Consider the following 27,048-nt stretch of genomic DNA (forward strand, 5'->3'; position numbering starts at 1 on the left):
CAGCTTGGAGAAAAGAAGTCTCAGGGGAGACCTTCTCACCATGTTCCAGTCTTCCAAGTATGGCTACAAAATAAATGGAGACTCTATTTTTGTGAGGAGTCATATGGAAAAGACAAGGAATAATGGGTACAAGTTACTTCTGGGGAGACTGTGATTAGACACAAGAGAAAAGTGTTTCCCAAGGACAGCAAGTCATTGGAATAATTTCCCCAGGTAAGTGGTAGATTCTCTGGTGTTGGTCACTCTTAAAATGCAGCTGGAGAGAGTGCTGGGCCATCTTGTCTAAACTATGGTTTTCCCAAGGGAGTTTGAAACAGATGATCCTTAAGATCCCTTCCAACCTGTTAATGTATGATTCCCTTATGGAGTGCTCTCGTTCTGTTGTAGTGAGGATACCTAGGAGAATTCACAGCACCTCTAGACAGAAGAGGGCCATATCCCACCCTTAAAAACAGTGACTCAAGGACAGAACTATGTGGCAAAGCTTCCAGAGGCCAATGTGGCATAAAGATCTACCAGATCAGCTACCATCCTGTTGCAGCCCATGTGCACTCTTACCTGTTAACTTGCTTGTGTGAGTCTACAAAAGCAAAAGGGTCAGTCAGGCTGTCTTGTTTAGGGAAAGTCATGCACATTTGACCATACTGGCTTTTGGCTGCTTCACTGATCACCCTTGGTGTGCTCTTAATGGGGATTTTCTTTGGGATAACATTGCACTGCAAATGCAACAGCCTTATCCTTGCTGTCTGTGCCAAATTGAAGGTTAAGTGATGCCTGATTTTGATGCAGGGAAACAGGTTTATTTTTGACGTGGTCCATCATTTGCTTGCTTTGGATCGTGATGAACACTTAAATGACTCTGAGCTCGGTATTCCCATGTCTAAATTACATAACAAATTTGTGTTTATAGGTTTACAGATGCCTTCTCCAGAGTATATAGTTGATGTAGAGTCGATGGACATTTTCCCTGTTGGCTGGTGTGAAGCAAATGCTTATAACCTAACTCCACCACGCAAAGATGTTTGTAAGTACATGGGAACCTCGAGCAGCACAGATACTACATCAACAGATCTATCAAGGGGTTTATTTTATGCCTAACACAGTTTTTGATGCTGCCAACGTAAGTAGCAGGCTGGTAACCAAGAGCTATAAGCATAAGTAGCAATAAATCTCCTATGAGAGCAGAATGAAAGAGTTGGGGCTGTTCAGACTGGAGAAGAGGAGGCTCCCAGGTGACCTGCTTGTGGCCTTCCAGTAGCTGAAGGAAGCCTGCAAAAAGGCTCTCAGGTAGTGACAGGACTAGAGGAAATGGAACAAAGCTGGAGGTGGGGAGGTTCAGGCTGGATTTGAGGAGGAAGTTGTTGAGCATGAGAGTGGTGAGAGGCTGGAATGGGTTTCCCAGGGAGATGGTTGAGGCCCCATGCCTGGAGGTGTTTAAGGCCAGGCTGGATGAGGCTGTGGCCATAGCAGGGCAGTTGGAACTGGATGATCCTTGTGTTCCCTTCCAACCCTGACTGATTCTATGATCAGTGGCTACACTCTGCAACGTGGACATTCTGCAATTTGTACTTATTTGTGTGGTCAGTTTCTCTAAAAATTGGGCTTGTTTGTGCTGGGAAAGGCTGCTGCATGGTTTGGGATTGCACAGCATAGGTTGTTGATTTGCTGTGTGGTCATGGGAGTGATACCAGGTTTTGTTCCCTGAGCAAAATTCCCAGGCACCTGAGTGAATTATGGACACTGGATCTCAAATTGGGGGTGGGGAGAACTATAAAAATATAGGATGGAGTGAACACAAAGAGGCCATCCAGGTACTCCCTCTGAAACCATGATCTGCTTGTCTAAATTGAGACATGCTTGCAGGATTCCTCTAATGGAGATTCTGCCCCTTCCTAGGGTGTCTATCCCATTCTTTCACTGCCCTTACCAACTCAGAGTTTTCCTTAGGGCTTAAGTCTTTCCCAGCACAATTAAACCTGTAGTGTTTTCTCCTGCCTCTAGTGCATATGAAAACCAATTTGTTTCCATTTGCATTCGAAGGCAGTTGATGAGTAATTTGGTGGCTTCGTGTTGGTCTCCTGTTCATAACAGAAACTAACCCTATCTGTGATGGTTTGGGTGTTACCCAACCTCCCCCACTCCACTTTGGAAATCACCCAGACTAGACTCAGGGGCTCTGGAAATTGAAGGAAGCTTTATATTTACAGCTTAGCACAATATACAAGCAGATATTTACAACAGTTATATGCAGACATTTACAATATATACAGTTATATACAGAAATGTACAAGTTAAAAGGTAATACAGAAACACAACAGCCCTCCCAGAAACCTGAGTCCCCAGGAGGGGCTCCCAACCACCCTTCCACCTTCCTCCCACTCCTCTACCTTACTCCAGATCTTTGCCTTATGCCCAAGGAAGATTGGAGGGTTGACATGGGGAGTTAGGAAGCAGATGGATTAGTCACACAGGTGGCAGGTTAGGTAAGAAAGAGAGTTCAGCTCAAAGCTCTGTTATCTATCTTTATATTCTTGTTCTTATAGATCTCAGCAAGCCTATGAGTGAAGTAGACATCACCATTGCTTCCTTCTCACAGCCTGTAATCTGATTCTTCTCACCAAAACATTCTAGCCTGCTTCAAACTAGCACACCATCTCAAGCCAGCAGATTAAAACAAAATCAACCTCTCTGTTGATGTTAAAAAAAAACAAACCCAGGCAGCCAGGGCTTAATTTGGGAGAACACCTCTATGGCAACATTATGCAGCTTTACTGCAATTTACAGCTAGGGATAAATTATGCTGGAGGTAATCACCCTTGTAAAACGTAATCTTATCCATATGTGCTGCTGCATGGAGAAAAATATTTGTGCTTTTGTTCTAATGCCTTTTTTTTTTTTTTTGGGTGGTTGTTGTTTCTACTGATCCCATAAACCACGATATTAGCATTCCAGAGGAGAGATTAAATGTAGTATTACATCTTTAAAGTAGCTTTTAATGATCTAGTGACTTACTTAAAGACACAACCGCCACGAGAAGATGGCAATGGTAATTAAATGCCATTTTGCTGTGTTAGGAGTTGTTTTATAGGCAGGGTATTTACACCACTTCTTTTTTTTTATCTGTTATGGGTATGCTTTTGTTGGACAGAAGAGTGAAACACTCTTTTCATCCTCTTCCTTGCTTCGTTTTTGCAGTGCGACGGAAGAGAAGGATTGCAGTAGTGCAACCAGAAAAGCAGTAAGTTTGTGTTGTTTGAAATGGGTGTTTAAGGTGTTGTTTAAGGTGGTGTCCAGCAGAAAAGCACCTAGGGGTGCTGGTTGGCAAGCAGCTGAACATGAGCCAGCAATGTGCTCAGGTGGCTGAGGTCTACAGCATCTTGGTTTGTACTTGGAGTAGTGTGGCCAGCAGGAGTAGGAAAGTGATTGTGACTCTGTACCCGGCACTGGTGAGGCTACACTTTGAAGCCTTTGTTCAGCTTACTACAAGAAAGATGCTGAGGTGCTGGAGTACACCCAAGGAAGGACCCAGCTCTTAGAAATGATAGTTGAATGATATCTCTGGAGGAAGGGGAAGGATGAATTTTGAGAGAAGGTATAATGGCTCCAAGGTGTAGAGGCTTACTTGAACTGGGTGCTAGGTTGGACTGGATGATCTTGGAGGTCTCTTCCAGTCTGGTTGATTCTATGATTCTAAGGGAAATAAAGTTGGTCAAGGGACTGGAGAACAGGCTGAGGGAGTTGTGTTTGTCTAGTTTGGAGTAGAGGAGGCTGAGGGGAGACCTCATCGTTCCCTACAACTAACTGAAAGGAGGTTGTATCGAGGTGGAAATTGGTTTCTTTGCCTGAGATTACCTCAAGTTGCACCTGGGGAGGTTTAGTCTGGATATTAGGAAAGAAATCTTTACTGAAAGAGTGGTCAGGCACTGCAAGAGACTGTCCAGGGAGGTGATGGAGTCCCCAGAAGTGTTCAAAAAGTGTGTAGATGTGGAACTTTGGGACATGGTTTAGTGGTTGTGGTGGTGTTAATGATCTTAGAGGTCTTTTCCAACCTGGATGATTGTTATTCTAGGATATTTTCAGTGAGATACAGCAGGTCTTCCAGGAGAAATGATACACAGCACCTGAATGACTTTGGTAACTAATGCCCAGACGTTGCAGCAGTTGCTAAGGGGATTCCTTTAGATGTAAAATGTTTGTGAACATATAAAAGAGCCTTTGCAATAGAAATATTTTACTAGCTGGGACTTTGTAGCCAGTGTCTGATGGCCAGTAAGGGATGCTGATGGGAGACAGAAATGTACCAAAAGGACATTTCCCTACCTAATCCTTGCAGTTTCTAGAAGCTAGAGTTTAAAGGACTGGAATATGAATATCTGCAGCCTGAAGGGCTAAAGCTCACAAACTAAAGTATTTTTTGAGGAGGAGTGGATCTGACTCCTCTGTCTTCGATGTAGTTGCCCAGGGCTGTAAAAATCTGTGTGGAATTTGGATTGCATTTGAGGTATCTCCATTCCTCGATTCAGACAGGTGCCAGTGTACCTCTTGGTGCAGCCTGAAGGCTGGTTCTGGCCCGTTGCCTGGTCTGACACTTAAATACAAGGAAAGACTGGATGAGGCCCTTAGTGCCATGGTCTAGCTGATTGGCCAGGGCTGGGTGCTAGGTTGGACTGGATGATCTTGGAGGGCTCTTCCAACCTGGTTGATTCTATGACTCTTTGTTTAACAGGTTACCATCCACAGTGCCTGTTGAGAAAATACCTCATGACCTCTGCCCAGTTCCTCAGCCAGACACAACAGGTGAGGCTGCTCAGCACCAACAGCATCTTTATTTCAAAGACCTGTTGCATGTATGAATGGAACACTAAAAAGGGAATGAGTGTGTCCTATGGGTGGAGAGATGGGACCACATCTGTGAGGTGGTGTTGACTCACCAACAGCATGGGGAAGAAGTCTCTGATCTACTACTGCATGTGAGGATCTGGTCCTCTGCATGTCAGTACTGTCTTGCTGAGGTTTAGAGTTTCCCTGTAGCTTGCCCATTCCAGATGAGGATGGTAGGGCCATGTTAATGAAGCCTTTGTGGAGATGGATGCAACCTTTTAGTTGTCATCAATGAAATTGCTTGCACCAGGATTTAATGAGTCCCTCTGTTAGCATCAGTCACATCAGGACTGTGTGGCATGGCTGCTACTTCTGCTAAAGGCAAAGTTTTCTTCCCTTTAGCAATGGCAGGAAGGTCTGAGAGTGCTATATTCATCCAGCTAATTGCACAGACACAGCAGGAAAGGCAGAAGTTAATTCACTTTATTTCAGCAGGCTGCAAGACTCACATTGACATCTGAGCCAGCATCCAGGGCTCCATTGCAATCAAATGGGGAGAAAAGGGCTTTTGGGGGCTATGATAACCAAAAAGTGGATAACCACTTGGAGGGCACATTAACCATATCTAGAAGTACCTGCTTCTTTCCATGGGCTATAAAGAAATCCAAAGTAATTTGTCTAGGCAAAGACAATGGCTCTGTAGATACATGTTGGGTCAGGACAATGGCACCACAGTGCTTACTGGATTGGACAGTGGCTGAAGAACGGTTTGTAGAGCTCTCCACCTCACTTTTCCCCCTGAGCCAGTTCTGTATCTGTGAGAGGCAGCTAATACATTCCCTTCCTGGCAAATTGCAGCTGAGTTGCTCGTGTCCATCTGCAATGTGAGTTATGAAAGAGTCTTGGGTCATGTTATGAATGAAATCCTTTCCCAGTTCTCTTTTGGTAGGATGTGCAGCCAAATCAGCTGCTGTTTAAAAGCACTTCTTTTTCCTGTGTCAGACAGATGCAAATAGCAAAGCCCTCTCTACCTTCTACATCGAGGAAGACTTTTAATACCACTTTCATTCTTCTCCTCTCCTCCTGCCATCTGGGAGGAAGAAGAAGGGCTAAAGTGCTACACGCACATCAATGCTACTTTCTCCTTGCAGGCACCATCAATGGGAGATACTGCTGCCCCCAGCTCTACATCAACCACCGCTGCTTCTCAGGTCCATATTTAAACAAAGGCAGAATAGCAGAGCTACCTCAGTCTGTCGGGCCTGGCAAGTGCGTGCTGGTCCTCAAAGAGGTACGGCTCAAGCTGTCTTTTGGGGGGGATTTCAGGGGAAAGCATGGGCCCTGGGTTACCAGGCCCAGAATTGGAGATTAATGCACCTGCAGCTCTGTAATGGTTTCCCTAAGTCAAAGCTGCAAGCTGGGAAGATAGGGTAGGTGTATATGCATTGTGGGTTTTGATGGGAGAGGTGACACAGTTGAAACGTGGAGAGTCTTGTGGGCTGGGAACAAGTTTCATCTAATGGTGAAGAGAATTTATGTTCTGACTGGAATTATCCCCAGAAAGGACCTCTGTGGATGGTTGTTGTCTATGTATTTCTTAGCACCAACACTGCTGTTGTGCCAGCAGAGTCAGCGTGGGTGATGCCTTTGTGTACGTGGCCATGGTCTGATGAGGCCCAAACCATCAAGCTCCAAAGTGACTAGAACAGAAAGCCAAGAAGTACAGCCTGTGACGTGCTGAGCAAAAGCTGTGTTGTGCCCAGCTCTTGCTGAATGTGGATGGATTAATCCCATGCAGGAGGGATGGCAGAGCACCATCAGCTGTTCAGTTTATCCTGAGTTTTAATCAGTGTTTGCTTAGGGCCAAATCCACTGTTGAGTGCTTGCTGTTGACCTCAGAGGAAAGCTAGCTTGTCTGAAAAAAACAGTCACTATGTTCCACAGAGATTACTGCCCATATACAGATGAAAGGCAAAGTGACTGCAGGTGTCTGAGGACAGAGAGGGTACTCTTGGATTAACTATCACTGATGGTCTCTTCTACCAGGCAACCACCAACAGAACAAGGGGACACAGCCTCAAGTTGTGCCAGGGGAAGTATAGGCTGGATGTTAGGAGGAAGTTGTTGGCAGAGAGAGTGATTGGCATTGGAATGGGCTGCCCAGGGAGGTGGTGGAGTCACCGTCCCTGGAGGTGTTGAAGCAAAGCCTGGATGAGGCACTTAGTGCCATGGTCTGGTTGACTGGATAGGGCTGGGCGCTAGGTTGGTCTGGATGATCTTGGAGGTCTCTTCCAACCTGGTTGATTCTATGATTCTATGTCTTGTACACCATTTCAGTTGGACTTGGGTCTCCTAGAAATCCAGATCTTCCAGCTTTCAGGTGTGTACCTAGATACAGCCCCACTTGATGTGGGTGCAGGGACACATCTGAGCTCTCGTGCAAAAGCAGGAGAACTTCTCAGTGTCCATTTTTCTGATGTATTTGCAAGACCCTCAGCACTCAGCTCAGGATATTTGCAGCTGTCTGAAATGAGATGAATTCCAGCCCAAAACAGAAGCACCTGAAAGGTGAGATTCCTCCCAAATCAGCCACCACTTTGAAAACCACTTCTGTACAGTACTGTGGAGTGACTCTTGTGTCCCCATTCACTTCCTCATCACCTGCTTTATACACAGCAGCACTGCTGGTTGTTTAACATGGGTGAAAGCTGGGCCATGAAGAGCTCCCAGTAATCTAGCTGCTTGTGCAGGTGGAGCACTTGGGTCTCAAAGAATCAAACAACACTTAGCAGAAAGCAGGATAAAGTGACTCCAGAGCAGAAGTTGACAGCTGCCCAATTTGAGAGCGAGTCCGTGGCGGCTTGCTGCTGGGGAGTGTTAGCAATCTGCTGCTGCTTGAAAAACAGGCAATGAAAAAGCAACATGGGGCAAACATGAGGCATGCACAGTCAATACTTAGGCTAATGGTTCTCCCTCCCTTCCTCCTGGCATCTGGCTTTTGAAAATGCAGACAGTGCAAAGCTTCTGCCAGTTTGCCCTCCAGTATCTTTGGGCTTTGGTATGTACATGTAACACCAGCTTCTCCAAATTCCTTGAGAGTGGGCCCATGTGATGGTTTGGATGTTACCTGTCCCCCACCCACACTTGTCAAAATCATCCAGACTAGACTCAGTACATCTGGAAATTGAATGAAGTTTTATATTTACAGCTTAGCATAATATACAAGCAGATATTTACAATATAGACAGAAATATACAAGTTAAAAAGTAATACAGAAACACAACAGCCCTCCCAGAAACCTGAGTCCCCAAGAGTGTCTCTCAACTACCCTTCCACTTTCTCCCACCCCTCTATCTTACCCCAGACGTTGCCTTGTGTTCAAGGTGAGTTTGGAGGGTCAACCAGAGGGGTTAGGAAGCAGAAGAATTAATCACACAGACTGCAAGTCAGGTTAGAGAGAAGTTAATGCAGCCCCAGAGACAGACTCTGTTAGCTATGTTTATGTTCTTGTTCTTATCCATCTCAGCAAGCCTATGAGTGAAGTAGACATCACCATTGTTTCCTTTTCAGAGCCTATAATCTAATTCTTCTCACCAAAATATCCCAGCTAGGCTCAAACTAACACAGGCAAGTTACCCACTGTGGAAACCAAGACAAGTGTTCTACAGAAAGCCTGTTTCCCCTTGCTTTGCCTCCTTTCAGAATTGATTGCAGTGTTGGTGAGACCTGAGCACCTTGCTTTTGGAGACATGAATGGCTTCCCAAGGAGCAGAACAGCAACAGTGACCCAGTATTGCTCAGTGTTATTTTGCAGATAAACTCAAGCTCAGTCTAACTGCAAGGACCAGGCTCAAATTCTGGAAAAGGTGAAGAGAAACCATTCAGGGTGTTGCTGTAGGTGAGATACATCTGGTTCCTATTAGCTGAGGATGAGATGAGAGGTATCAGCAGCGCCAAGAACTGTGGGCACAAGGCAGGATAGGGGTGCACAGCTCATAGGGGAAGCAAAATATGAGTATCCCTGCATCAAGATGAAGATCTGTGGTAGCTGCCAGAGCACCCAGAAGGACTGCAGAGCTGAATGGTGAGAACAGTGCAGGATGTATCTCCTAAAGATCAAGGCTTTGCACAGCTGAGGAGCTTACAAGGATCTTTATGTCTCTCCAAACCCAGTGCTGCTCTTGATGCCTTTTTCTCACTTTACACCTGCTGGTGATGTGGCCTCAAGAATGCAAATGTATTATAATGATTTCTCTCACTATACAGGAAAATTGCAGGCTACTGTAAATTATGCATCAGCATAACTTGTCTGGGATAAATAAATTATACATGGGATTTACTCCACCAACAAACAGGGGAGGGTGGGAAAGAAAACTTGAAACCAGAGCTACGAACGAAGAGCAGAGTCAGTAACAGTCTGGTATGACACTTTTTAGTAACCCTGGTCTCTAGCCATAACTCACTCATTTTAGAGGCACTCTAGTTGAAAATCTGTCCTGGTGGCCTGCTAGTTCACAGTGGGCAGTGATGTCCACAGTGCCACTGTGCCAGCTAGTTCACAGTGATGGAGATGCTGTCTTTGACACTGATGGAAACTCCAGACTAAAACCAGTTGAACAACCAACTCCTGCCTCATTCCTGGCCTAGACTGCCTAAAAAAGGAATAGAACAGATGTCCTTTCACCACTAGCACCAGATGATGTGAGACCTTGCTCCTGGATAGGTGCTGAGGGAGTAGCTCCTCGTTCTCTTCCTCCACAATGAAGTGTGAAAGCTATACCAAAAAAATGGAGCACAACTGTAGCTCATGATGCTCTTCAGCCCTCTTTCCCCTCAAAGTTTTGCCCTTCCCTGCCTCAGTCACTCCACCAGTGAAGCATCAGCCTAGATCCAGCTCCAAACTGACTGGTACTACTCACCTGTACACTAATAGTGAGATGCCTATGGATCAGTACTGCTTGCTTCTGGATTAAACAAGGTTAGGACATACCCTTGTAATGTGGAGTAGGAGCATCTCCTCCCATTTGAATGGAGTGGGCTGTTCTTACCTGGGATGTCAGGACAGAAGCAGTTTTGCTTTTGTGCAGCACTTCTCTTCCAACAGAACATCTCTGCCGAGCTCTGCATCCCCTTGATTTCTGCCCAGTTACTTTGTCCTAGTGTTGGATTCAGTGGTGGTTAGCTTTGCAGGAAGCTGCTGAGGTACTTTCCAGAATGGCAGCCCTTGAGCAGGATTTCCCAGCTAAATCTTTACAACTGCAATCTTTTTGGTAGTATGGTCAAACCCACTGAATTTAGATCTCTCTGTGTGTGTATGTATCCTTGCATCCACAGGTGAGTGATAAATAGCTCTTGTACTATCTAGTGCCAGAAATACTTTTAAAGCCTAACTGTTCATTGTTCCTGGTGCCAGCACAAGTTTCTGTTGGAATCAGTGGTGTCTTGTGGTTTCTTTCATCTCAAGAAGCAAGCAAGATAGCAATGCCTGCTGTTTAACATCAGCTGCGAAGCTTATCTCATTCCTTGTTTGAAGAACAAGTTGAAACTTGGAGCCAAACACAACATCAGCTATTGCCATCCAACAACTGTATCTGAGCTGGCAAATAGTGACTGCATAGCAGCTAAGATATGTAACAAATGCTAACTTGAAGTTGAATTAAAAAAAGCTTTAGATTCAGATTTAGTTCTTGCTTCAGAATATCTGAAAACCACTTCTCAACACTTCTTCCATCTATGCCAACAACTTACCATGGCAACGGCGTAAAACAAAATGAAGTGTCTTTTGGAGACTTCAGATGATCTATAACCCACTGTATCTTAGGGAAATATTAATTAGCCTCGTTGCTTATTACTCTTCCTAATTTTAAGATGCTTTGGTGTTTCTCTATGTAAAAAAGAGAAGGGACTGGGAGGTAATGTAACTGCCCAACTGATGGAAATAGGAGCAGTCAGCCAGGATTTGTAAAGAAAGGAAGGATATTGCACTCTGCAATATTGCACTCTGATTTCTCTCTCTTTTTTGGAGCACAGCATGACTCCTTAGGAGAAATTTGCATAATTAAAGCCTAGTGCTCAGAAGATTAAGTAGCCTGTAGTGAGCCTTAGGTGTACGATTGAGCTGGGCTGATAGTGTTATCGTTAGTGATCAGAGTTGACGTTGGGATGACAGAAACCTTCTATAGTCTGGAAAGATATAAGCTGTGTTGCTGCAAAAAGAGTTCCTCCTTGACATGGGTTAGGAACTTTCTTCCCCTCTCCACTGTTGGAATTTATCAGACTAGCTCACACAGCTTGGAAGTAAGATGAAGCTATATTTACAGCAAAGCAAAATTAACAAGCATATATCCACAATCTATTTGCAAGGATCTACAATTATATACAAGTTAGGAATAATACAGAAATCCAAACTCCCAGACAAAGGAAACTGCCCAGAAGGGGCTCAAAGCTTCCCCTGCCTCTTTCTCCCTCTGCTTCCCAGACAGGCAAACAAAAACCCAAAGGAGCAAAGCTTACATTGTTATTTGTTAGTAGAGAGATAGAATCATAGAATCAGCCAGGGTTGGAAGGGACCACAAGGATCATCTAGTTCCAACCCCCCTGCCATGGCCAGGGACACCCTACCCTAGAGCAGGCTGGCCACAGCCTCAGCCAGCCTGGCCTTAAACACCTCCCTGGGAAACCCATTCCAGCCTCTCACCACTCTCATGCTCAACAACTTCTTCCTGACCTCCACTCTGAACCTACGACCTCCAGCTTTGCTGCATTCCCCCTAGTCCTGTCACTACCTGAGAGCCTAAAAAATGCCTCTTCAGCCTTTTTGCAGACTCCCTTCAGATACTGGAAGGCCACAAGAAGGTCACCTGGAAACCTCCTCTTCTGCAGACTGAACAGCCCCAACTCTTTCAGTCTGTCCTCATAGGAGTGGTGCTGCATCCCTCTGATCATCCTCATGGCCCTTCTCTGAACATACTCCAGCATCTCCACATCTCTCTTTTAATAGGGGTATTAGACAGATATTAGATCAGACATTAGAGCAGATTGAGAAGGAAGCAAATAGATCCAGTGTCACAGACAGAGTGAGCAAGATTATTCACATTTTGGCTTTTTATCCCTCTCAGAAAACCAATGAATGATACAGACTTCAGCATCATTTTCTTTTCACAACTAATGGTCTAATTTGTCTCATTAAAATATTCCAATTAGCCTAAAACCAGCACACTCAACACTTGTCTGCACTCTTTAGCTTTTCTGTAGTAGTTCCTGCAGCTTAGGATGTGGACATTTGTATTTTTGAAGTGTTGTAAGCATGTTAATACCTAAGTGCTATAACCATGACTACAAGAAATAGCTCATTTTTAGTTTCTTCATCATTTAATGAAAGAATCCAAAATAACTCTTTCCACCACTTCTCTCTCTCTCTCTGTCATTGTTCCAAATAAAATAAGAGAGCTCTTTACTGTCCTGTCTCAGGCTAGCCTAGAGTCTGCCCTTGTAGGTAGGAGATGCAGGCTCATATCTCAGAGGAAGGAAATTGAGTTTCTCCTCATAAGGGTGATGATCATTGGGCTCTTGAACAGAAGCGTTGTGATGGTACTTTGAAGTGTACCTCATCAGTGATAACTCCTGAGGAGGCTTGATTCAGGGTTGGGCCCCTTAATGAAGAGCAGTGAAGAGATGGGAAATGTGTGAATAGCAAACACCTGTGATGGGAATACATGTGCTGAACTGCTCCGTGGCACTGAACGTGTCTAGATGTGCATGTAAAGGGCCTCTTGTGACATAGAAAATTTTATAGCAAAGATGTCAGATGCTTATAGGATTGGGTAGAGGTTTGTGGTGGGTTTTGTCGTGCAATCATTCTCACAGATGTGACTCAAACCTACTTAACTCTGCAAAACCCTACATGTGGCAGTACCAAAGTAAAAGCTGATAGCTGCATAGCAGCAATGGCTGGTCTTATCTAACCCACACCTCTGCTTCAGAGCCTGCAGGCTGTAACCAAGCCATTCCTCGTGGAGAGGGCTCAAAGTAAGCTACCAAAATGTCAGGCTCTTAACACTCCAGCCAAAAAGAATGTAGTGAATTGGATGAAAATTTGGCCAGTCTTTTACAGCTGCTGTAACTTTCCATCTCCAGAGAAAGTTGAGAACCGGAAAGTTGGAAACCAGTCTAAATTTCTTCACTGTTTTTACTTTAATCACTGTTAATTTTTCCACAAGAACCAATATTCTTCTCTCTCCCTAGTGTTTATTAATGTGGAATATGAAGCAATAATGTTGTAGGAAGGTAACCACCTTCTGCTGCAGAGTGAATCACAGAATCAATGCCAGGAGCTGGAAGGAACCTCAAAAGATCATCTAGTCCAACCCCCCTGCCAGAGCAGGATCACCTATACCAGATCACACAGGAATGCATCCAGGCAGCTTTCAAATATCTTCAGAGAGGGAGATTCCACAACCCTCTGGACAGCCTGTTCCAATGTTCTGTCACCCTCACAGTGAAAAAAATCCTCCTCGTGTTTACATGAAACTTCCTATGCCTCAACTTCCACCTATTGCCCCATGTCCTGTCATTGGGCATCACTGAGCAGAGCCTGGCTGCATCCTCCTGGAGCTCACCCTTTACATTATAAACATTGATGAGGTCACCTCTCACTCCTCTCTTCTCTAAGCTAAAGATCTCCATCTCCCTCAGTCTCTTCTCATAAGGAAAATGTTCCACTGCCTTCATCATCTTTGTGGCTCTGCACTGGACTCTCTCAAGCAGTTCTATGTCTGTGTTGAAATACCAAACCCAGTGACTTCTTTGAGATAAAAGAAGGTAAAAAGCCAGAGGTTTTAAGGAACAGCATTTTTTATTTCTCCTAAAGGAAAACAAATTGTTCTTAAAAAACATCTTTTTAATGTTTTTAACTGAGTTTAGAATTTTATGGAGTCCTGTTGTGTTATAACAAAACCCCACAAACCCAAACAAATACCAACCTCAAGCCCTCCTCAAAAAAAAAAAACAAACCCAAACCCAACATCAAAAAAACCCAAAACCCAAACAAATAAAAAATCAGAAACCAAAAATCCCACAACAAAAACATCCCCCAAACAAAACAGAAGAAAAAAAACTCAGACCTAAAGACTTTACTCTATGTAATACAGCCTGATCTGTTTTTCACTTCTGATGAACCACATTCATAAGTGCCTGGGAAATTTAATGCTCATCAAACTGAAATAATTTGCATCTCCCCACCCCCCCCAAAGAATTAAGAACAGGCATTAGTTGAAGAGCTAAATTATAGCAAAGCCTCCCAGGCTTGCTGTGAGGTCATTCATGTACATACAATGCAGAGTGTTCAAACACATGGTCTAGTGCTGTTACAAGATTTGTTTTTTCTTGTATTTATCTCCTTAGGTCAAGTGTGGACTATTAAATCTTGAATTGCCTGAGCCAATAGTAGGGATTGTTTTTATCCTCAGAGCCTTTGGATTAAATGGATTGGCACATGTGTTTTGTTGTGGAGTGGTCACACACTGGGTTTCAGGCACACCTCCTGCAAACTCCTTTTGTGTAGACCTCATTAATATTCTGCTAATACATTCAAGGCACGGAGCACTCAGATGCTTAAGCATATTGCTGACCTCAAGTATGTGAATTTCCTCTTTGGTGTGCAGCATGTAATGGTACATGTGGCTTGGTCTGTGGTTCAGCCATCAAAAGTCTTCTTATTTGTTATTAAATTGAGACAATATGGATGCAGTGACTGGAATCTGCTTTGGATGTCTTGTCTGTCTCACAGAAGCATCACTAATTAACAGGAGATTTTGGGGATTATCAGTTTGATGTGTCATCTACAACACGTTTGGTACATTGATCCAACCTGAGACCTCTTGGCGTTGCTTCTAGCACTTAAACCTGTGTAGTTTGGACCTCGATTAGCACCTGTAAGGTACTCCTGTCTATGCAGCACCTGGGAAGACATTCTCAACCCATCACTCTCGTTTGCTTTATCTCTTAATAGGTTCTCAGCATGGTGATCAATGCAGCTTACAAGCCAGGGAGTGTTTTACGAGAACTGCAGCTAGTGGAAGACCCTCAGTGGAATTTCCAAGAGGAAACACTTAAAGCGAAGTAGGTCTTTGTTTTGAGCTCTTTTAATTGGAAGGCTTCAAGAAATGGAACTGACTGGGGGGGAAAAAAATAACAGAACAAAACAATATTTTTTTTTCTATTGTGAGAGTTTTACTTTTCTAATTATCATTTTGCTTCACTGAATTATTTGACTCATTTTTGCAGCAACTGAAGAAGTGAAATATTCAGCTGAATGGTTCATTTCTATTGTCATTCTCCAAGCAGCTGCCCAGATTTTGATGAAAAATGCCACGTTTATTCAGTGAAGTCCTGAGTTTTATGATAAGCTGTTCATATAAGCTTGGCTATTATTGAATTAACTCAATTCTTTGCTTTCTAAATGTGGGAGTATTACTGCTTTTAATATAGAGCCTGTCACTCCAATGCAGAAAAACCTGGTGAGAACAAATGGCACCAAAAAAAAAAGAATAGAGTAAGAACAAAATAGCAGAGACACAGTTTTAAGCAGGAGAGTGATTGGGACAAACTACAACCAGACAGGAGATTCAGGTCAAGATTAGAAGCCTTTATGAAATATATGCTTCAATTCTCATCCAAACATCTCTTAAGAAAATTGTGTATCTTGAAAATACTCAATTTCCCCTTTCAACTTTCTGTCTTTTTTGTCTAGTGAGCATTACACTTGCAATGTATTTCTACAACCATTGTCTCTCTGAAATAGGAGAGTTTCATCTAAGCTCTCTCCAGAGCCCCTCCAAAGAACAATTCTCACTTCAAGCTGGATGTCGACAAATAGTTTTTGAAGACTCTCTGTTGACTAACTTTGGCCACCTTGACTTTTTGAGTCCTGAAGTTATATGCAGGTGAATCTCACCCCTCCTGCTGAACTGTATTCCTCTTCAGCTAAAAGCAATTTTTTTCTTGGTTATTTGAAGTGGTCATCAAATACAGTGCTACTGATTGCTGTTCTATTTGATCTTTGGCCATGCAGATATTACAGAATGTTCATGTGTTGCTTTGGTTGAGGAAGAGAATCAAGGAACTTTTATTCTGCCTACTCAGGAGCTGTCTCTAAAGGAGGATTGCAAGTAGCGATGAAAAAATAATAGAAAACCCTGTTTAATTTGCTTCTTTCACCCATGTGGAAAGTCAAGTTTCATGTTTTTCAGTTGAAATGTTGTGAATGGAAATCTGAAAGGCATGCAGATTTTTATTAAAAACAAGTCATCACTCATGACCTGGTTCTCACTCATTTCAGGCTGCAGGGTTCTGCACTTTGGCCACAACAACCCCAGGCAGTGCTACAGGCTGGGGACAGAGTGGCTGAAGAGCAGGCAGGCAGAGAGGGACCTGGGGGTACTGGTAGATAGTAGCTGAACATGAGCCAGCAGTGTGCCCAGGTGGGCAGGAGAGCCAGTGGCATCCTGGCCTGCATCAGGAGCAGTGTGGCCGGTAGGATGAGGGAGGTTATTCTGCCCCTGTACTCATACTCAGCACTGGTCAGGCCACACCTTGAGTGCTGTGTCCAGTTCTGGGCCCCTCAATTCAGGAGAGATGTTGAGATACTGGAACGTGTCTAGAGAAGGGTGATGAAGCTGGTGAGGGTCCTGGAACACAGCTCTGTGAGGAGAGGCTGAGGGAGCTGGGGGTCTGCAGCCTGGAGAAGAGGAGGCTCAGGGGGGACCTCATTGTTGTCTACAACTACCTGAAGAGAGGCTGTAGCCAGGTGGGGATTGGTCTCTTCTGCCAGACAACCAGCAGTAGAACAAGGGGACACAGTCTCAAGCTGTGCTGGGGGAAGTATAGGCTGGATGTTAGGAGGAAGTTGTTGGCAGAGAGAGTGATTGGCATTGGAATGGGCTGCCCAGGGAGGTGGTGGAGTCCCCATCTCTGGAGGTGATGAAGAAATGACTAGATGAGGCACTTGGTGCCATGGTCTAGTTGACTGGCTAGTGCTGGGTGCTAGGTTGGACTGGATGATCTTGGAGATCTCTTCCAACCCAGATGAATCTATGATTCTGTGAATCCACATTTTGTACTAACATTGGGTTGTGCACTCCTGTAGGTACCTAATGTTGTAAATCAAATTGTAGTGTCCCATCTGTCCTAGAGGCAGGGAATTAACATGGCTGAGGCAGGAAATATTAAAAAAATGAATTATTTTATTTTCCTGGAACCCCACCCCCCAAAAGTAAATATAAAGTTTATTAGCAAATTCAGTTTGATCGGGAATATCTTAAAAAAAATTATATTATAGATAAATTTAGGTATTTAGGTAGTCAGGAAATGGAAAAGGCTAAGCTATAAACACAGCTTTACCCCACTATTGATCAGGCTGAGCAGAAGATTAAGGGAGCAGCTTACTCAGGGAGGTGAGATAGGCATTCCTGGTTCTTAAGGAGAGAGAGGTGATGTTGCTGGATAGCATCTTGTTGCTGTAGCTATCTGGCTTCTGAAACTGGGGCAAAGTTCACAGAGCTGTACTTGGTGATGCTGACAACTTGCCTGTGGGTAGTTTTGAGTGCTTTTAGGAGTGCTTGATAGAAGACTGACATGCCCTAAGAGTGTCTGGCTACCCAAGGACTGACTTTCTTTTCTTTCTCTCTTCCTTCTTTTCTTTTCTTTTCTTTTCTTTTCTTTTCTTTTCTTTTCTTTTCTTTTCTTTTCTTTTCTTTTCTTTTCTTTTCTTTTCTTTTCTTTTCTTTTCTTTTCTTTTCTTTTCTTTTCTTTTCTTTTCTTTTCTTTTCTTTTCTTTTCTTTTCTTTTCTTTTCTTTTCTTTTCTTTTCTTTTCTTTTCTTTTCTTCTCTTCTCTTCTCTTCTCTTCTCTTCTCTTCTCTTCTCTTCTCTTCTCTTCTCTTCTCTTCTCCCTTCCTCCCTTCCTCCCTTCCTCCCTTCCTCCCTTCCTCCCTTCCTCCCTTCCTCCCTTCCTCCCTTCCTCCCTTCCTCCCTTCCTCCCTTCCTCCCTTCCTCCCTTCCTCCCTTCCTCCCTTCCTCCCTTCCTCCCTTCCTCCCTTCCTCCCTTCCTCCCTTCCTCCCTTCCTCCCTTCCTCCCTTCCTCCCTTCCTCCCTTCCTCCCTTCCTCCCTTCCTCCCTTCCTCCCTTCCTCCCTTCCTCCCTTCCTCCCTTCCTCCCTTCCTCCCTTCCTCCCTTCCTCCCTTCCTCCCTTCCTCCCTTCCTCCCTTCCTCCCTTCCTCCCTTCCTCCCTTCCTCCCTTCCTCCCTTCCTCCCTTCCTCCCTTCCTCCCTTCCTCCCTTCCTCCCTTCCTCCCTTCCTCCCTTCCTCCCTTCCTCCCTTCCTCCCTTCCTCCCTTCCTCCCTTCCTCCCTTCCTCCCTTCCTCCCTTCCTCCCTTCCTCCCTTCCTCCCTTCCTCCCTTCCTCCCTTCCTCCCTTCCTTCCCCTTCCTGAGTTAGCTTGAGTTCCTACATCAAGAAGCATACAAGGGTTATAATTGCATTAGTTTGTGGAGAAACAGAAAAGAAACCATGCTTGTGAAATCAGACACTCTGGGATGCACGAACAGCATGCCATGTTACCTCAGGTATGACAGCCAGTTGTGCAGTGGAATCTCGAACAGAGACCTGTAACGCAAGCGCCTGTCTCCACCAACTTCCCAGCTACACTGGTTCCCAATGGTGTCTCGCTGCTAATGATGACAGCTCTGCAGCCAGCCGCAGTGTCTGTGCTGTAATGTGACATGTCGTGTCACCGCCTTCCTTCTGATGTGAACTGACAACTCCTTGCAACTTGACAATGTTGTTGTTTGTTTGCAGCGGCGGCTGCAGTAGGGTAGAGCAAAGGGGAGGGAGGAGGATGCTGAAGAAGAGGTTGTTTTTCCCACTGGCTCAAATGCCAAATCAAGCTTTGCTGGGAATGTGTTATCTCAGTCCTAAGGCAACCTGCATCTAGTTTATTCTGCTGTCATGAGTGACCAGCACAGAATCAATTACACAAGCCTTGCAAAGAAGATAAACAATTTAGATTGTCCAGAGAGATGTGTCTGCAATGTGTGATGGCAGTCGCTTCCCATCAGTGTTGCTGGCTCTCTGTGAAAATAGTCAAACCTGATTTATTGGTGATGATGAGTTAGAAATGTCAGGTCTGATCCTCTTTGAGTTCCCATGAGGGCCAGTTGAAGCTGTAGGCATTCAATCCTTATACTTTTGGTGCTTTATATTCAATGCCTGCATCTAGTTTTGGCTTCCTGGTTTTACATCAAATGATTGAGGGACTTTATGTTTTTTAAGGGCTTTCATTTCTGGGGGCTGTAAGTGGGGCTGCTTAGACTTACCCATTTTTGCAGGACCTGGAGCATACACATTACCACTGTGAGTAGGGAGTTATCTCCTGGGCCTTGTATGAAGCCTTTGCTCAATATAAGAAAGATGAGTATTCCTGGACTCCTTCATTGAATTAAATATTAAGAGGTGCCCAAATCCAATAGCTGAACTCTAGGGATTTTCACCCCTATTACAGATACAAATATTTATAAGGCTTCATTTCAGAGAAAATCATTTCATTGTAGATGCTTTAGAAGACAGCCTTTTACTTGTGATAGATGATGTTGAGGTGTTTGATGTCCTCTTTGGTTCAGCCTTTGCTAGCAGGGATTGTGCTCAGAAATTCCAGGTCCCTGTTACTCTTACAAGGAACGACATATTAGTCAATTCAATTCAAGAGAGATGTTGAGATGCTGGAATGTGTCGAGAGAAGGGTGACAAAGCTGGTGAGAGGCCTGGAACACAGCCCTGTGAGGAGAGGCTGAGGGAGCTGGGGGTGTGCAGCCTGGAGAAGAGGAGGCTCAGGGGTGACCTTATTGCTGTCTACAACTCCCTGAAGGGAGGCTGTAGCCAGGTGGGGGTTGGCCTCTTCTCAGAGGTAACCAACAGTAGAACAGGGGACACAGACTGAAGTTGTGCCCAGAACTGGACAGAGCACTCAAGGTGTGGCCTGACCAGTGCTGAGTACAGGGGAAGAATAACCTCCCTTGTCCTACTGGCCACACTGTTCCTGATACAGGCCAGGATGCCATTGGCTCTCTTGGCCACCTGAGCACACTGCTGGCTCATCTTCAGCTACTACCTACCACTACCCCCAGATCCCTCTCTGCCTGGCTGCTCTCCAGCCACTCTGTCCCCAGCCTGTAGTGCTGCTTGGGGCTGTTGTGGCCAAAGTGTAGAACCCTGCACTTGGCCTTCTTAAATCTCATCCCATTGGCCTCTGCCCACCCATCCAGCCTGGCAAGGTCCCTCTGCAGGGCTCTTCTACTTTCCAACAGCTCCACACCTGCTCCTAGCTCGGTGTCATCTGCCAACTTACTGATGCTGGACTCAATCTCCTGGTCCAGATCATCAGTAAAATATTGAACATGCCTGGGCCCAGCACTGATCCTTGGGGCACACCACTAGTGACAGCTGCCAACTGGATGTGGCACCAAGGGTTTTATTTTTAATTATATGCAAAGGAACTGTTGCCACGTGGCTATCCTGGAACAGCTGAGATTGCATGCTCATGGTATTTGTATTAAATATCTTTAGTGTGCAAGGAATGTGGAAAATATTAGCAGAATTTGGTTTATAGTTGAAAGAGGGTCCTGCTAAGGCCAGAATCATCTAAAATATACCACTGCAGCCAGTGCTAACACCTTGGATTGTTGAGACTGATTGCTGCAGCCACATTGAGCTCTATTTTGCCATCCAGTCTATTAATTACTATGTGTATTGCATTCAAACCAGAATGTGAAAGCAGTCAGTTCGTTTTCCTAGTTTCATCTCTATCTTTCACCAGGCACTTTAGTACAATGAATCCTTTCTGGGCAGCCACACACAATAGGAAGCAGAGAGTCAGAAATAGTCAGCCATCCTTGAATAATACCCTTCAGGCAGCTTCCTTAGCTTGTAAAAAAGAAGATCAAGAGGCAATTTGATTACGGTGCTTTTGCAGGGAAACAAAACCAGACGCAGTCTTTTCATCCTAGCAGTGGAAGTCAGAACAAGGACAAATAAATGTAAGTTAAATCCAGACATATCTAGGCATACAAGGAGGCCCAGGCACGTGAGGTATATGTGCAGGTGCTCCTGCTGCCAGGATTCTTTCATTGTGAAGACCCTCGAGGCAGGGCTGGTGCTGTTCTGGAAGTGATGCTTTAGTCCAACCAAAGTTGGGGTTCAGCTGAAGTTCTGCAGCCTGTCACAGCAGTCAGACTTGCTGACTGATTTAGGCCCTCATTAAATTTAATGGCTCCTGGAGAAGTAATAAAGGCTGGAGACTTTTCCAACACATGGAAAAGAAATATGTAAAACATTTATAAGCAGATATATTTAAATACCTGTGAAATTTGTTCTTTTGGTATTAGTTATTGCCTAAGTCTCTTTAGCCAGCTTGCCTCTGCAGCTGTTTCATATGGAAGCTGGGATAACAGTGCTCTGTACCTGGAAGGGAGAAATTTTCCATTTAATATCATCTGTCCAGGTCTCTTGGCTTGCATGAAGAGCTGTCTAATTGAAGTTATTCATTCATTTGTTCCTTCATTCATTCATGTGAATCAATCCAGGATTGTCTGCATGACCTAGGATCTTTGGTTGGGCACCAGATGGGGTATCAGAGGCTGGTGCCTTGCAGCAATGCTAGTTTAGGTTACAAAAGGCATTTAATCTGAGGTGATAGTTTGGACCAAGACTTTCATGGCATGAAAATAGTTGGACTGGGCTGTTCTCAGACCCAGGTTTCATTTGGGTACCCTCCTATACTTTATGTACCACAGGTACAGGTGGCCAGTGCCAGAATGAGAGGACACAGCCTCAGGCTGCGCCAGGGGAAATTTAGGCTGGAGGTGAGGAGAAAGTTCTTCACTGAGAGAGTCATTGGACACTGGAATGGGCTGCCCGGGGAGGTGGTGGAGTCGCCGTCCCTGGGGCAGTTCAAGGCAAGGTTGGACGTGGCACTTGGTGCCATGGTCTAGCCTTGAGCTCTGTGGTAAAGAGTTGGACTTGATGATCTGTGAGGTCTCTTCCAACCCTGATGATACTGTGATACTGTGATACAGCTTCAAAACCTTTGTCCAAATCCCAGTGTTTCCAGAGCTTTTGAGAGAGAGAGCAGCAAAAGGTGTTTTCTCCATTGCTTTGTGTAACTCAGCAAAAGCTTCAGGGAGAGCATAGGTTCTGGGCATATGTTGCATATTTTAACTCTCTGGCCACATCTTCTTTGCTCTACCTTCTCCTATCCCCCTTCCATATCTATCAGCAGCTCCTGCTAGGGAACTGTGGGTCTCAATACACTCGCGAATGCTTTGTCTGATTTTACCTGATGCCTTGTGTCTTTGTCTTTCCTTGCTTCCCACCCAGTAATCTTTCTTTTACTGTCTCTTCATCTCCCTTTTGTCTGCTTTACTTTTCTCTTTTCTAAGCACGTTTATAATGCCTCAGCACCAGGCGCTCGCCTGAATTGTCTCCTGTGTGGCATTCCCCAGGATGTCTAAGGGATGCTTTAAAAACCTTATCTTAGCTTCGTGCTGCTGTTTAATAAATTATAGGGATAATTGGTTTTTCAGAGTTCACATCTACAAAATATTACATCAGGGATGTAACTGTATCTTTCTTAGCCATTTGTCACTCAGAAACACTTCATATAAAGCACTGAAATAAATGTTTTAGGAGCGTTTGGATAACAAATGTAAGACAAAGCTTTTATTGCTGATTCCTGCTCTAAGCATTCCCTGTAGGAATCAGTATTTAGAGGCTTGTTAAACAACTTGAAAGACTCCTGAATAGTCCCTGGGGTTTTGTATTGCCCATGTCTCGCAGCAGTGGAGTCATCTGGTCCCTGTATGGTTGATAGTACAATTCCACTCATACTTCCTTCTTCAGGGTGTGTGTATCCCAGTAACCACAGTTGGCACCATGAAACCCTGGGTTTGTTTTGGGCTGGAATGTGAAATGGGAACTGCCTTGAGAAACATGACAATTGAGAAGATTGAGAGTGTATTGGGGGCTTAGAGAGACAGTCTCCAGTGCAGCCCAGACCAGAAGCTCTACAAGGTTTAAGCTTTTCATCATAGGTCAATACACAAAGAGAGACTACATCCTTCCCCACAGATGGTTTATATCAGGAGTATGGGCATGGTGTCCTGTGTAGCATCCTCACTGAGCCTGCTGTGGGCTTTTTTTGCCCTGTCTCTTATTGTATCTGTAGATATATCCAGTCTGCACATGTTTCCTGCCCAAATGTATCCATACCTCTGATTCATTTCACCCTCCCTTTCCTTCCTCAGGTGCATCTGAAATGGAGCCACTAAAACAAGTGGACCTATTTTGCCTGCCTTCCTGAGAGAGACCCTCTCCCAAAAGTCATTAGGGAAGGTATCTCCCTAAGAGAGGGAGGTCTGGTGTGCAGCACTGAAGGACATTGCTTGATTGGTGACCTGGGGTCTTGTACTCTTTCCTAGATACAGAGGGAAGACATACAGGGCAACCGTTAAGATTGTGCGGACATCAGATCAGGTAGCAGATTTCTGCAGAAGAGTCTGTGCAAAGTTGGAGTGCTGCCCCAACTTGTTCAGTCCTGTGCTGGTGGCTGAGGTCTGCCCAGAGAACTGCTCCATTCACACTAAAACCAAGTACAGTGAGTATTGGCTAAAATGGTTCTTGTTGCTAGCTGGGAATCAAAGCAGTGGGGGAGAGTGTCTGAGATAGTGAAGAGCTTGAGTTGTGTAATACATTAATAATGAGTAGGATTCATCTCATCTAACAGTAGTTATTTAATCTTGACTAGGCCACCACCCAGGGAATAAAAATCTCCAGAAAACTGTCCATCTTGCTCCATCCTGATACATGTATTTGAAAGTCTTGCTTGAGTTTTCCTCATACATAAAATAATGATTCTGTTAATATAAGGAGAGCACAAAAGGAATCAGCAGTGGCCACCTGAGATTTAAACTGCTGCCTCTGAGACAGCTTCATTACATGAGATGAATCCTGTCCTACTCAGCAAAACATTTCAGGTGTATGCACCAGCACAGGCCAGTGTTGTGATGCTGAGGTGTTGGAAGCAGTTTTTCTGCTCAGGATGTTAAGGATGTTCCTTAGGCATATGTTCAATGCTTCTTCTTGTCAACATGACTGATAATAATTGGTTCTTAAACAACAGGAAAGTGGAAGTGAGTGCTGAAAATTTTCCACAAGGTTGCAAAAAAACCATGATGCTGTTAGGTCCATGGTTGGATTTGAGGATCTTAGAAGTCTTTTCCAACCCAAACAATTCCATGCTTTTATGCTTCTTAGCCAGTATCATTGATTGAGATCAATTAGCTCCTGTTTGAGACCAGAGTAGAAGAAATGGGCTCAGGGAGTTGTTCAATTCACTGAATATATGGGTTTCAGTAGAAGTCTACAAGTGAGCTAGACTCCTAGCTCCCACTGGCAGCAGATGGAGAGCTAGAGGAGTACAGCTAGGGGAGCTTCAGCTGAGTTTGTCTCATCTGAGTGCTGTTGGCTGCATGTGGCTGGACGAATTGCTCCTCAAAACTCTTATGAGCTTGATGAAAGGCTCAGTTCCATTATGAACTTTGCCAAGTTCCATTTTCATTGTCCTGAGATATGCTAGCTGGTGAAAGGGCAGTGTATTTGTCAGCCCTAGAGAATGCTGTAGAGCACCTCAGAAGGCATCTGTCACAAGTGCCTAATGTAAGGTCAGAGGATTCTCACATGCTTGGTTTCAACTTGGGCCATGGAATAGCTGAAGGTTATAAAAAGTCACTCCTTTCTACACTGAACAAACAACATAGTTCAGGATAGCTGAGCCCTCTCCACTCTGTGCTGGAAACATTCCCAAATGCAAGTTCCCAAATGCACCTAAGACTGCCAACTCATGCAGAAGTGCATCGGATCAAATCCGAACCCTGTTGACTCCTCTTCCTTCAAGTCACTGCTTGATTTAGCGGAATCTTTTCTTAAGTACATATTGTGAGGTTAAATTATTAACTTCCCACTTGTAACCAATAAATGTGCTTACAAAAGAGCTGTAACACTCTCTCCTAGTCCAAGATGACATCTTTTATTTACGCTGTTTTTCCCAACTCAATCTATTTTTAAGTTCCTTGTGAAAGTGCACCTAGAGTGCGGTACTGAATCAGTAGCAAGCAGCAAGCCCAAGTTTCCTTCTCTTGGTGGTTAAAGTTTTTGATGGGTATTTTGCTTCATTTCTCTAGCTTATTATTATGGGAAGAGGAAAAAAATCATTAAGCCACCAATTGGGGAAAATAACAACATGAAAAGTGGACATGTCAAGCCAGCCAGACGCAGAAAAAGGCGGAAATCAATCTTTGTGCAGAAGAAAAGGAGGTCATCAGCTGTCGACTTGAATGCTGCAGGCTCTGCAGAGGTGTGTGTTGCACTGGGATAAATCAACCAAAGCCCCTTGGTGCTTTTCTTCCCCTGCATCTGTATCTCCCTTTTGAGGGACTCCTCAAAAAACCTCAACACTTCATTTTGTATTTTGAAATCCTTCTTGCTACGCCGTTCTTCCAGGGTCAAAATGGTTTTATGGGGACACTTTAGGCACTTTCTACCCTTGTCCATTCTAGAGTTAACAAATAGAGTTTTTGCTCCCACTTCATAGTCCTCGCTAGTTAACTTGTCTATTATTATATCTTTGTTTCCTTCTCCTTCCCTACAAACCTTTATGGAGATGAGCCTGTTAGATGCTTTGCACAGAGATCTGTGATCCATATCTAAGGTCTCCAAACTTTATAATAAAGAACTCATGGGCCATTGTGATTTCAAGGGCTTTTATTTTTTTCACTAACCATTTGTCATATTTCTGGTTCACATCATCGAGCAACAGAAGGTCTAGAAGCTTTAGAGCACAAGCAAATGATTTGTGTCCCAGAGGGTGAAATTCTTTACTGTGAGAGCGGTGAGGTGCTGGAATCGGTTGCCTGGAGAAGCTGTAGATGCCCCACTTTTGGAAGTGTTCAGGGACAGGTTGGATGGAGTATTGAGCAACCTAGTCTAGTGCAAAAGATGTCCCTGTCCATGTCAAGGGGTTTGGAACTAGATGATCTTTAAAGTGCCTTCCAACTCAAACCATTCTGTGATTCTATGTAAAGCATATTTGAGGCTTCAATCTTTCCAGTATGCTGTATGACAAGATCCCAGCTTCAGCAATGATTTATGTCCAAATACAACCTGGAGCAGACTTTGTATTTTTTTACAGAATCACAGAATATTAGGGGTTATGAGGGACCCACAGAATGTTAGGGGTTGGAAGGGACCTCGAAAAATCATCTAGTCCAACCCCCCAGCCAGAGCAATAACCCCTATACCAGATCACACAGGAATACATCCAGGTGGATTTTGAATAGGAGATTCCACAGTCCCCTGGGCAACCTGTTCCAGTGTTCCCTCACTGTGAAAACAATTTCCTCATGTTTACATGGAAGTTCCTATGCCTCAACTTCCACCCATTGCCCCTTGTCCTTTTGCTGGGCATCACCAAGCAGAGCCTGGTTCCATCCTCCTGGCACTCACCCTGTACATATTTATAAACATTGATGAGGTCATAGAATCATGGAATCAACCAGGTTGGAAGAGACCTCCAAGATCATCCAGTCCAACCTATCACCCAGCCCCATCCAGTCAACTAGACCATAGCACTAAGTGCCTCATCCAGTCTTTTCTTGAAGACCTCCAGGGACGGTGCCTCCACCACCTCCTTGGGCAGCCCATTCCAATGAGCAATCACCTCTTAGGCTCCTGTTCTCTAAGTTAAGGATCCCCAGCTTCCTCAGTCTCTCCTTGTATGAATGTTCCATTCCCTTAATCATCTTGTGGCTCTGCACTGAACTCTCTCAAGCAGTTGTCTATCCTTGAATTGAAGAGTCCAGAACTGGACACAGTACTTCAGATGCAGCCTCACCAGGACAGAGCAGAGAGGGAGGGGAACCTCTCTGGTCTTACTAACCACAGCCCTTCTAATACACTGCAGAATGGCATTGGCCTTTTTGGCCACAGGTGCACACTACTGGCTCACAGTCAACCTTCCATGCACTAGCACTTCTAGGTCCTTTCCTCCTTCACTTATCTACAGCACATCAGACTCCAACTACCTGGGATTTTTCTTTCCCAGATGCAAGACTCTACACTTGCCCT

At 44.5% G+C, this 27,048-nt stretch overlaps 1 protein-coding gene across 2 annotated transcripts in view; it reads left to right on the top strand.

The window, feature by feature from the left end:
- The window catches only part of SFMBT2 (Scm like with four mbt domains 2), a 173,663-nt gene that overhangs the window by 134,162 nt on the left and 12,453 nt on the right, over positions 1 to 27,048 (top strand). For both annotated transcript variants that reach the window (XM_064142702.1, XM_064142701.1), the window contains exons 12-18: positions 911 to 1,024; positions 3,196 to 3,238; positions 4,727 to 4,797; positions 5,973 to 6,112; positions 14,831 to 14,940; positions 23,346 to 23,521; positions 25,107 to 25,279. In XM_064142702.1, coding sequence (XP_063998772.1) covers positions 911 to 1,024; positions 3,196 to 3,238; positions 4,727 to 4,797; positions 5,973 to 6,112; positions 14,831 to 14,940; positions 23,346 to 23,521; positions 25,107 to 25,279 — 827 coding nt within the window. The remainder of the gene's footprint in view (positions 1 to 910; positions 1,025 to 3,195; positions 3,239 to 4,726; positions 4,798 to 5,972; positions 6,113 to 14,830; positions 14,941 to 23,345; positions 23,522 to 25,106; positions 25,280 to 27,048) is intronic.

The sequence above is a fragment of the Pogoniulus pusillus genome, chromosome 4 (genome assembly GCF_015220805.1).
Source record: "Pogoniulus pusillus isolate bPogPus1 chromosome 4, bPogPus1.pri, whole genome shotgun sequence".
Taxonomy (NCBI): Eukaryota; Metazoa; Chordata; class Aves; order Piciformes; family Lybiidae; genus Pogoniulus; species Pogoniulus pusillus.